The 12500-nt window shown below is 41.1% G+C and overlaps 1 protein-coding gene across 1 annotated transcript in view; it reads right to left on the reverse strand.

Moving 5' to 3' along the window:
- ntsr1 (neurotensin receptor 1 (high affinity)) overlaps positions 1–12500 on the reverse strand; it is a 61890-nt gene that overhangs the window by 232 nt on the left and 49158 nt on the right. The window contains exons 3-4 of the mRNA XM_076277307.1: positions 7569–7653; positions 1–18 (exon numbers count right to left, since the gene is read on the reverse strand). The exon at positions 1–18 is cut by the window's left edge and continues 232 nt beyond it. Coding sequence (XP_076133422.1) covers positions 1–18; positions 7569–7653 — 103 coding nt within the window. The remainder of the gene's footprint in view (positions 19–7568; positions 7654–12500) is intronic.

Here is a 12500-nt window from a genome sequence, read left to right on the forward strand (position 1 = left end):
TAGAAGTCGTACAGGGCACTGCAGGGCAGGAGAGAGAGAGTGAGAGCAAACGGTTAGTGGAAACAAGGAATCAGAGTGACAGGTTCAGAAATACAGACAATCGGTCCCACAAAAGGTCCCACGAAAACTCTTAAGCAGATTCACGAAGGTGTTCTTAAAGTTCAGAATCGTTCGCATTTTTGTTCTTATCATGCTGAATCCCATTTCTTCTTAAGTTGAAAGGGCATGTTAATTGTTCTTAATTAGCATACGTAAACGACCTGTCAATCCCCATAAAAGGGCATGATACTGCAGGGCCGTGTGCACACAAATTGAAGCTGAGACACCAGCGCTCATTTCTACCGTATATTATACACTACATGAGCTAGACAATTTGATTACCGTATATTATACACTACATGAGCTAGACAATTTGATTACCGTATATTATACATTACATGAGCAAGACAATTTGATTACCGTATATGACACATGCTTTAAAGGAAAAATACTGCTGCAGGAACTGAACAGTAAATAAGTTGTTATATTTAGTAATTAGTATAAAAAGTGAAAAGGTGTTATTTGTTGTGTTTATTTATTTCAAAATACTTTAATGCTTTGAAAAATAGTAGAATTTATTTTATTAAAAAAACAATTAAAAAATATATAGTTCTATTATATTTTACACTTGCAGAAATGATGAAAATGCAATAACCATTGATCCATTGAAGTCAATTTTCAAATGTGAGTCCTTTTGAGTGTTTGTAAATTCTGTTCTTACCTAAGAACAAGAAAACCTTGGTGAATGTCAGAATCTTCGTAAAAAAAGCCTAAATGGGTTTTAAGAACAAATATCTTCGTAAGAACGGTTGCTCCTGCTGTATAATATTCCAACACAACAGGCAATAGTTGTGTTTTTTACACAGGCACACAGTTTGGTATGTGTATGAGCAATTTGGTACCGACATATTTGTTTGTGTGGAAAAAAAAGGATCAAAACGTGTCCCCTAAAGTCTCTCCTGGACACATTTATGATGGTGTGCAGATCATCTAATCTGTGCTGCTGTGATCTGTCATTCGTTTCAAAGCCTCAAACACTCTCTCTTATCACAGGCTTCGCTTTTAGCACAGAAACAGAAGATCTCCAATTAGGTCTGAATGTTTTAATGAGATGTTTTGGTGTTTTTGTGTTGCTTTTGTACTTTAGTTTTCTCTGCAATTACCATCTGTGTGAGTGTCAAAGTCAAAGTCAAAGTCTGCTTTATTGTCAATTTCTTCACATGTCAAGACATACAAAGAGATCGAAATTACGTTTCCCACTATCCCACGGTGGAGACAAGACATTTTACCAGTTAGGTCCACAGACAAAACATAACATTCAAGTAAACAATATAAAAAGTAAAAAGTAAATAAGAAGGCACATACAGTGAAGAAATAAGAGCAGCAAAAAATGGGTTGAAAATTGTGCAATTGTGCATACAGTAGACAGTCAATATAATAGTGCAAAAGTCAGGCCAATAAATGGCTGAGGTAGTTCTGTTTGACCTAAGTATGCAAGTGGCATAGTGGTGCAAGTTATGTAAGAGCAGCAGAAGTGTGTTCAGAAGTGTTTTCAGGACACAGGACAACAACAACAAGTTGTAAAGTGTGCAAGTGTACAAGTGGAGTAGTGCAAGTGGAGTAGTGCAAGTGGAGTAGTGCAAGGCAGGCATTGTGGGTCCAAAAGTCCAAGATGTTATGTGGCTCAGGGTGGAGGGGGGAGAGGGGGGAGAGAGTTCAGCATCCTAACAGCCTGGTGTATGAAGCTGTTGGTGAGTCTGGTGGTGCGGGAGCGCAGGCTTCTGTACCTCTTCCCAGAGGGAAATGGATCAAACAAATTGTGAGCGGGGTGACTTGCATCACTCACAATTGTGGTCGCCTTGCGGGTGAGGTGGGAGGTGTAAATGTCCTTCAGGGAGGGGAGTGAAGCGCCAATAATCCTTCCAGCTGTGTTCACTATGCGCTGCAGGGCTTTCCTGTTGTCTTCAGTGCAGCTTCCGCCCCACACAGCGATACAGCTGGAGAGGATGCTCTCAATGGTGCCTCGGTAGAATGTGGTCATGATGGCTGGTGGAGCACTTGCTCGCCTGAGTTTCCGCAGGAAGTACAGGCGGCGCTGAGCTTTCTTCGCCAGTGATGCAGTGTTGGTGGTCCAGGAGAGGTCTCCACTGATGTGCACCCCCAGGAATTTGGTGCTGCTCACTCTCTCCACCACAGCACCGTCGATGGTCAGTGGCAGGTGTTGGGTGTGACCTCTCCGGAAGTCAACAACAATCTCCTTGGTCTTGCTGACGTTCAGCAGGAGGTTGTTGTCCCTGCACCACGTGGTCAGAAGGTCGACCTCCATCCTGTATTGAGTCTCGTCGCCCTTGGTGATGAGACCCACCAGAGTGTAGTGTAAGCATGCAAGCATGACATGAAACTTAACCATCCATATCTCTTCAACAGTAGGATGTCAATAATTAATGACAGTCAATTCTGCATTCAAAGGTTCTATTCATGGGACTGAAGATTTGTACAAAAATGATCAAAGACTAACTTGTCTATGATGGGACTTGTGGACATGAAAAGAAATCTGTGAGACCTGAGGAAAATGCTGGTGCATTGCAAAACTTTGGTCAAAAAAGTTTCACAAAATGTATCTACATATTTAAGTCTAGTGATAGACAGTAATTGTAATGGTATGGGTAATTAATAAACGTCATCCCTTAGTTATTGAATAAGTGATTAATAATGAACAGTTAAGGGATTAAATATTGTTTCTCAGTTTGGAGTAGGTAAATCCAACATGCATTGTGTGTGCTAATATTCTCCTCAGCAACACAGACACATGAACACACTCCCCACAACTGTGTCAGACGTTATTAACGGGAACAATGATAAACTGGCCATCGGACCTGTCAGTATTCACACTATGGGTAGTGCATGCGGCCGGTTTCAGAACAAGCGCTGCTCAAATGCCTGTGCTGTCTCAAGGGAATGTTACAAATTAGATTTCTGGAAAGCAAAGCTCACAAAAGACCACTGACTTAAAAATCAATGTCTAGTGAATCAGCTCCACAACCTGGCTGAGAAGAGATACTGGACTCATGAGATGAGAAGATACTGGACTCATGAGATGAGAAGATACTGGACTCATAAGTCTCTGGATCTGGTTGAGTTGTCCACCGTTGTTACGCATGAATGAGTCAGTGGCTGACTCAGTCAGGTTCAGTGTTTTGCTCACACAGAGAGCTTCTCAGAGTAATAGTCTTGAGTGAGTAAACATGGACTAGCACAGATAAAACATGCAGTCTCAGAGCAATGAGAATGAACTACATAGCTTCATCAAAGGTGCTTCTCCTGCTGAAGTCAGACATCTTCTCCCACAGACGATGTCCTGTATGTCCACATACAGTCATATGAAAACGTTTGGACATCTATGCTGAAGTTGACTAAAAAGAGGAATAAAAAATAATATTTTGGACATTGATCTTAATACCTTAAATGAGTAAAAATCCAACCTTTAAGGACACCAATTTTCTTTGTGCATGAATAATGTATCATAAATAAGTAAACATTCTTCCTTAAAATACAGGGGGCATAAGTAAGGACACCCCTACAGTATGTTAAATGCCCATAGAGGCAGGCAGACTTTTTTTATTTTTAAAGGCCAGTTATTTTATGGATCCAGGATACTATACATCTTGATAAAGTTTGCTTGGAATTTGGAATTAAAACAGCCCCACATCATCACATACCCTTCACCATACCTAGAGATTAGTGTGGGGTACTTTCCATAAGATCATCTCTCAATGCAAATCAAACCAGCTATTAGGCTAACTGAAATAAAACCATGCCATATACGATTAGGCTAACTGAAATAAAGCCATGCCATATACGTGCATCTAATACATGTAAATGCTAATTGTACCGCAAGTTGATTTGATTTGCATTGGGTAGATCATTCCTAGTTTATATGTCAATGTGTCTTGGTGCTGTCCAGCAGCAACGCTGTTCAGTAGGCTCTCGCATTCGGCTATGAAAACTTTGACATATTGCAAGTCATCCTCACCATCAATATTGTTGAACAGACATCAGGGCAGTAACATGAAGGGAGGTCAACTCCTACGCCATGTAAGCCATAAGTTTAAGTGATGGCTTTACCAGAACAAACATCATTAGAAAAGGCTTTTGTCATGCCTTTGGGATTCCTTCCAATATTGATGGAAAACTGGATTGCAGACTGCTGCCAGAATTGCCTACTTCCATCAAACTGTTCCACCCCCACAGTCAGCTTTGCTTTTCTAAATGCTATAACAGTACATATATTTCCCCACTGTCTAAACGAAGGCAGGTACTATCTATGGACAGCACTGTGAACCCTTGCTTTTGCCTGAAGAGCAACCTGTAGATCCCATTAAGCATTAAAAAGTAACAAGAGGAGATTAGCCATCTAAGGGTATTAGTAGTACTGACACATCTAAGGGTATTAGTAGTACTGACACATCTAAGGGTATTACTGACACATCTAAAGGTTATAGCAGAACTGACACATCTAAGGGTATTATAGTACTGACACATCTAAGGGTATTATAGTACTGACACAATGGTATTAGTAGGATTGACTCTCAATGGCACATTCATAATACAACCCTTCATGGGTTCCTCATGGTCTACCAAAACAACTCCAAGTTAATTGGTAAAAAAAAGATTTAAATTAATCAGATGGTTTGATTTAAATTAATCCGATTGTTTGATTTAAATGAATCAGACGGTTTGATTGAAATTAATCAGATTGCTTGATTTAAATTAATCAGATGGTTTGATACTTTATCACTCTACTTTTCATTTCACTTCTGTTTTTACCACCTGAATTAGTCATTGATGCTTCCATAGCTCATAAACTCAGAGTTTTCAAATTCTTATCTCAGCACTTCTTAATTACTTCTGTTTTTGTTTTCATGCTGTTTTTCACCTGTGATCTAGACACAGTTTTAGGCCCTTCTGGCTGTGGAAACCAGACGGATCCTGACTCACTCTGCTGTTCTAATTAACTGATGATCATTCTGATTATGATAAGTGCAGTGCATTAGTGTGGGTAATACAGTGTTTTCCACCACGCTATGATAATACAGTGGGCTTTTCCACCATGCTATGAGTCAGTATGGCTTTATGTTTAGATGTGGTTGTTTTGTCTGAACGTCAAAGTAAAAACAAACCACAAAGGCAACACATGGCCTTTTTCCTCTCCTCAGATTACTCAGTTATAATGTAATCTCCTCAGATTACTCAGATTACTCAGTTATAATGTAATCTCCTCAGATTACTCAATTATAATGTAATCTCCTCCGATTACTCAGTTATAATGTATTATAATGTAATCACCTCAGATAACGTAATCTCCTCAGATTACTCAGTTATAATGTAATCTCCTCAGATTACTCAATTATAATGTAATCTCCTCAGATTACTCAGTTATAATATAATCTCCTCAAATCTACTCAGATTACTCAGTTATAATGTAATCTCCTCAGATTACTCAGATTACTCAGTTATAATGTAATATCCTCAGATTACTCAGTTATAATGTAATCTCCTCAGATTACTCAATTATAATGTAATCTCAGATTACTCAGTTATAATGTACATTATAAACTCCAACATTTTAGCCCTTTTCAACATCAGCCACCTTCACACACACTGAGGGATTAGGGAATGTCACACTTCATTTGGAACCTGACATTCTTTTCCATCTGATTCTTCCAGTGAGCGTTTTTCTCTTTTTCTATTAGACTTCAACCCCAATGAGCCCTGACATCATGTTGAGAGGAGTGGGCCCCGTGCAAATGATTTTTTGTTCCAGTGAATGATCTCAATTACCTCTGTGTGTGTGTGTGTGTGTGTGTGTGTGTGTTTGCAAGTGAACTAGTCCATTTCCCCTCTGCATCAGGATCTATGGGTTTAACTACTGCTCTCCCTCTGTGTGTGTGTGTGTGTGTGTGTGTGTGTGTGTGTGTGTGTGCTCTCCCTCTGTGCCGAGAGCTGCCGTCTCTGAGATTTACGCCGTGTAAGACTCAGGGAGAGGAAGGGAGCACCTAACGTCAGGCGAATTTACAGCAACAGCCACTAAATACAGGACAATAATTCCTCCTCCAGCCCATAGGTCAGCCCACCGCCCCCCACACCGCCCACAGAGACGACGCACCAAACAGCACTCTTCTGAGGCGGTCAGCCAGCGTCTCTTCTGTAGCCCGGGGCCCTTTCCACTGCGTCTGCTGGCCCTTTCTTACATGTATTCATTTATTCATTTGACCGCTTTAATCAAAAGTGCCTACGAGGGCCTACACAAGTAGCAGTCAATCAAGCTGGGCTTTGTTGTGAGTGCCACATGGCTAAGATCCTGTTTTAGCCAAAAACATCTCCACTTCAGAGCTGGAGGATATGAAAACATCTCACTGCAGAGTTGGAGGATATGAAAACATCTCACTGGAGGATTTCAAAACATCTCACTGGAGGATATCAAAACATCTCATTGAAGGAATTTCAAAACATCTCACTGGAGGATTTCAAAACATCTCACTGGAGGATATTAAAACATCTCACTGGAGGATATAAAAAACATCTCGCTGGAGGATTTCATAACATCTCACTGAAGGGATTTCAAAACATCTCACTGGAGGATATCAAAACATCTCACTGGAGGATATCAAAACATCTCACTGCAGAGCTGGAGGATATTCCAGGGACCACCATTTACAAGTGCAACAAAACAGCTCCAAATGTAAACAAGAATACATTAATAGCCCAGATCAGACAGCAGATCAGCTGTTTTGAGAAACTTGTGGACACTGTGAGTGGCATCTCGGTTAAGATGGGGTGGTGTGATTCATCACTGTGTAGTGGGCCAGATATTGTATCTCAGGGAATAGTGGTATTTGCAGTCAATATCACAAGATATCATCCAAAGCACTTTTGTCTGATAAAACACCACAGAGCAATGTGAGGTCAGAAATAGAAACTTTGTTTCAATCTGTTTCTCTAATAAAACAAAAAAATGGTAAAAAAAGACCTGCCTAAATATGGCATCACCACCTATAATATATATGTGGCATCACCACCATCCTCACTATAGGCCTAGTGCTCGATCTCCAAAGTGAGGATGGTGAGCCTTTAGCTCTAAACCACTTGCTCCATCAATGATCAATGTTCTCACTGAGATCCTTCAATTGCCTCCTCTACACTGAACCAGTTTGTTTCTCTTAACACTCTCCACTTCACATATTTTTGTAATGTGTGTGACATCAAAGTGGGCATATCAGATATTTTTTCCACAGCACATACTCAAAAAGTCAGTGATGGACTTGCTCAGACACAATAACATGTATACTTGCTTTGTGCTATGTCCATATTCCCTTCAGACTGTTAAAGTCTGAAGGGAAAGCTACGCCAGGCTAACGTTTATCAGTCTCACGTTGATGATTTAGAAACACCCTTTTAATATAGAAGCCACTATGCTCTGCTTCAGAGTGTGTCTATCATGTGACATGACAATACAATGAGCTACTTACTCAGTCCATTGGGCCACATAGCAGAACATGAGTCTTCGTGCATGATAAGGAAGCCAGCAGACCACAAACGCAATGACCACAGCACCTGAAACACAGACACAGCAAAGTCAGACGAATGCAATACCCACAGCACCTGAAACACAGACACAGCAACAGACGAATACAATACCCACATCACCTGAAACACAGACACAGCAACAGACAAATACAATACCCACATCACCTGAAACACAGCCACAGCAACAGACGAATGCAATACCCACATCACCTGAAATCAGAGCTGCCAACTCACGCATTTGATCGGTGTAAGAGCGTGTGGAGCCAATCAAATGAATGAATCTCACTCTCAATGTGTGAGAGTTGGCAGCTCTGTGAAATACAGACACAGCAAAGTAAAAGAGAGGACTGAGGAAATGGTTTGGAGAGACTGTTCTCTTCCTCAGATGGTTAGGTGCAGCCGTTTGGAGAGACTGTTCTCTTCCTCAGATGGTTTTAGGTGGAGCCGTTTGGAGAGACTGTTCTCTTCCTCAGGTGGTTTTAAGTGCAGCCGTTTGGAGAGACTGTTCTCTTCCTCAGATGGTTTTAGGTGGAGCCGTTTGGAGAGACTGTTCTCTTCCTCAGATGGTTTTAAGTGCAGCCGTTTGGAGAGACTGTTCTCTTCCTCAGATGGTTTTAAGTGCAGCCGTTTGGAGAGACTGTTCTCTTCCTCAGATGGTTTTAGGTGGAGCCGTTTGGAGAGACTGTTCTCTTCCTCAGATGTATCACAGTGAGCACACTTCAATCTGCACCTCAAAGGTTCTCGGAAATGCTGGTTATTGGTCAAAAAGCAAGAGTCTTGTATTTGACTTGTGAATAGAAGAGAAAACCAAACTGCTCTGACCTCTGACCTCCCATCCTCTCTCCCAGCAGGTTTCACACGGCAGGAGTAGCCTTTCTCCTCCAGGCAAAGACCCTCTCAACCTAAGGTCAACCTAAGGTCACTGGCGTTTGCCTCCGCTTGACTTCACTCGTTAATGTCCATGGACTGAAAACAGAATAATTTTCATTTTGGTTCATTCTGAGCAAAAATATAATTTTTTTGTTCCTGTTCCAGTGATCCAAAGCCTCTCCTCTAAATAGTAACCAGTTAGAATGTTATACAAGAAAGGTTAACGAGGTTCCTTTAAAAATGACATTTCCTTTACAAACTGATTTATGGCCGGTGGCACAATACTAGGCTAGGCTTTTTTTGCCCAACAGCATTAAATCAAAGCTCATCAGATATCAAGGCTAATTTTTAAAAACACTGTGCCTGAATTCAGGTGCTGGGCGAGATTTGAAAGTAAGCTATTAGCCTATATAATATTAAATCTTTAAAAATGTCTAATAACCTAACTTCCGGCAAATGTCAAATATTTTACACAATGTTTCAGTAATTTAGGCTACAGCCTTGGAAAAGGCAGTTAGTGTTGGATATGAAAATCCTTTTTATCAACTAGTAGTTCTAGCCTATTATACAGAGGAGACACTGATTCATAAAATCGGACTAAATTCATCCTATAAGGGGTCTGGGGAACACTGTGTGGGCAGGTGACTTTCCAAGCCTGTGGACGTTTGAATAATATTCAAATAAAGGTTAATCAGAACGATAAATACCGTTATTAACCGGTCGTCTAAAATTGAAAATAACGCTTTCTCTTGACTGTATGGAAGCAGCACTAACTGCTGCACTAACTTGTCCTTATCGCACTGTACCTTGACACACGCACGTACGCACGCACGAACGCACGCACACACAAACACACTTACTGCTGCTCTAACTTGTCCTTATCACACTCTACCTTGACACACACACACACACACTTACTGCTGCTCTAACTTGTCCTTACCGCACTCTACCTTGAGACACACACACACACACACACTTACTGCTGCTCTAACTTGTCCTTACCGCACTCTACCTTGAGACACACACACACACACACACTTACTGCTGCTCTAACTTGTCCTTATCGCACTCTACCTTGACACACACACACACACACACACACACACACACACACACGCACACACACACACACGCACGCACACACACATACACACACACACACTTACTGCTGCTCTAACTTGTCCTTATCGCACTCTACCTTGACACACACACACACACACACACTCTTACTGCTGCTCTAACTTGTCCTTATCGTACTCCTTGATTGTTTGTCCTTGTTGGAAGTCGCTTCGGTTACAGTAAAAAGTGTCAGCCAAATGTAATGTAATGTAATGTTATGTCTGGTTAGTCTTTACTAAAAAAAAGAGTTGGTAACACATTTTCTTGGCTAATGTCAAGTTGTCATGACAAAGACACCGTCAAATAATGTCATCTTGGCTAATGTCAAGTTGTCATAATGATGACACCAAAACAATGTCAACTTGACATTCCAAAAACCGAATGACACATTATGACAACAGTCATAAACATCAATAATGTGTCATTAATGTGCATGACATGTGTCATGTCATTCTTATGACGGTTACATGTCACCCTTATGTAGACCCCTTCAAATAAAGTGTTACCAAATAGTTTTAGTAATCAGGTGAACCTAGAAAGGACTCATACCATGTACATTAACCACAGGAGTCTGCATGAAGTAACATCTTTTATGGTGTTTCAAGAACATGACTGTAATGATATTAACTGCCTAATAGCTCTATGCAGATTAGGTTAGGCCCTTTTATGGTTTGTTATATGTCATAAAGCCATTAGCTATGATATTGATGAAAGTTGATATTAGGCTTATTCGATCTACGTAATAATCAGGTAATAACGTTCGCAGCGGCCATTTTGTTGATATAGAAAATGCATAGGTGGGTCTATTTAATGCAGCTGTCAATTGACAAGCGCGACAGCACCGGTATGATCGCTGTAGGCTATTTATTTATTTGTACAAAATTTAACGTGATGGTAGGCCTATGTTGTGCAATAGGCCTAGCAGTGCAGGCCCTAACAACAGCAATACAGGCCGTTCTAACAGCAAATAGCCCTAGATTCACCCACTGTCAGAAACATAGCCTACCTGTCAACTTTTTTCCAGGTGTCTTCCTGTTTTAATATTTTCCCGTAAAATATCCCATATTTTATTACTTTCATAACATTAGCCCCATCGGACTTGGCCGTCTCTTTACTGTTGTCCTGTACCCCCTGCCCTTGCAGCGAAAATATGTTTTTAAAGCATCGTTTTGCTTGAGAGTGATCAGAACAGTGTGGGAGAGAGCACGATTTGATGACAATCTCATTAGACCTAGCTTAGCTTCACACCTCGTTTAATTAGTGCAGCAGTTTTGTAGTCCTACGACTTCTTGCTCTCAGCAGAGGGATAGCAACAAAAAAGACGAATGTTGAAATTCCCCTGTATTTTGGGTGAGTAACCCGGAAAATCTCCCTTATTTTCGTTGCTCAATGTTGACATGGTCAGAAAACGAGAAGAGAATGAGACTGAGAAGTAGTCAGCGCAGGAGAGACTTGTGGCTACATATGATAAATAGCCTAGGCTAAACTTACAGCCAACTCTTCACATCGCCATTATTATATTTGTATTATTAATACTATATTATATTGTCCTCTGTGGGCTTAAGTTAAATACGTTTTAGACAGCGCAGACAGCTGCCCCTATGCAATGCGGAGACATCAGCAGTAGCCTGATGTAGTCGCCTACCATAGATTACCTTTGGACATAATTGCATTTGCATAGCATTGCTAGGTAGGCAATGTTAGCCAACGTTTACAGTAGCCTAAAGGCTAATATATTTATTCATGATGCGCCCTTTTCAGCTTGTCTTAGTGGCACGGCAAGTGGCAAATAGTAGGAACAAACTCAGCGGAGAAAGATATCAGTAGATACTTCTGATTTGTATAGTGTTTTGTTCACTTGGATTTTGGAAATGTTACAGAGAATATGTTAGCCCTTTCTGCCAGACATGTAGTTGCATCATAGATCCTCCTGTAGAAGTTATCAGACAAAAACGATCACTGGCTAACCCACTTTAAACTACTTTAGCAAAGTCCTTGGCTGCAGGTTGTGAGCAACAGGCAAACGCAAGATACAATTGCAGTCCAATGAGATGCAACTTTATTCTCTGCGATCATGGCAATGTTAGACGATGTCGTTGGTGGAACAAATATAAGTTCGCCGACCTTGACTCAGGCGACTTGAACGCTTGTCCCCTTCAGCTGCGACGTGTGCCGATGTATGAACAAGACAGTTAGGCTAAAAATAAATATCGGGGTAATTTACAGTTGACAATAATGACGGATCTTTACTTAATGCTATTAGATATGGGTCCATACGTTTATTTACTTATATTGACGAGATGAAGCCGTTAGGCTACTGTGCTCTGCTCAGCTCAAATCTACGCGCTACAGGCGATTGTCACATAGAATATAGCCTATAGAACTGGAATGTCATATCAACAATATGGCCGCGGCGGTGTTTGCGAATAAGCCCTATAGGGTTAGGTGACTGGTCTGAAGATTTTAAGGGGAACGTTTTAACGTGTCAAAAGAATGCGGTAGTGTAGCCTCTGTAGTTGCTATCTCTGTGATTTCTCGGAGGAGCACATGTTTGTCAGGGGTCTTCCTGCCTATCAGAACCCTCCTCCCACCTGGGAACCACATAAAGGTCTTTATTCCTGCCTATCAGAACCCTCCTCCCACCTGGGAACCACATAAAGGTCTTTATTCCACCTGGGAACCACATAAAGGTCTTTATTCCTGCCCATCAGAACCCTCCTCCCACCTGGGAACCACATAAAGGTCTTTATTCCAGCAACATGGTCTCTTGTGTCCATCAATGAAAGTTCACAAAGGTCACCTCTCTAGGTCACACCTCTTATTATTGCACCTCTAGTGCCTTAAGCAGCGCAGTGGAGGCCAGCAGGTCTATACCCGAGATACTC

The sequence above is a fragment of the Alosa pseudoharengus genome, unplaced genomic scaffold, assembly GCF_046254945.1.
Source record: "Alosa pseudoharengus isolate Yale_2024_CS ecotype anadromous, Long Island Sound unplaced genomic scaffold, YU_APseudo_1.1 YU_APseudo_1.1_scf_9, whole genome shotgun sequence".
Classification (NCBI taxonomy): domain Eukaryota; kingdom Metazoa; phylum Chordata; class Actinopteri; order Clupeiformes; family Clupeidae; genus Alosa; species Alosa pseudoharengus.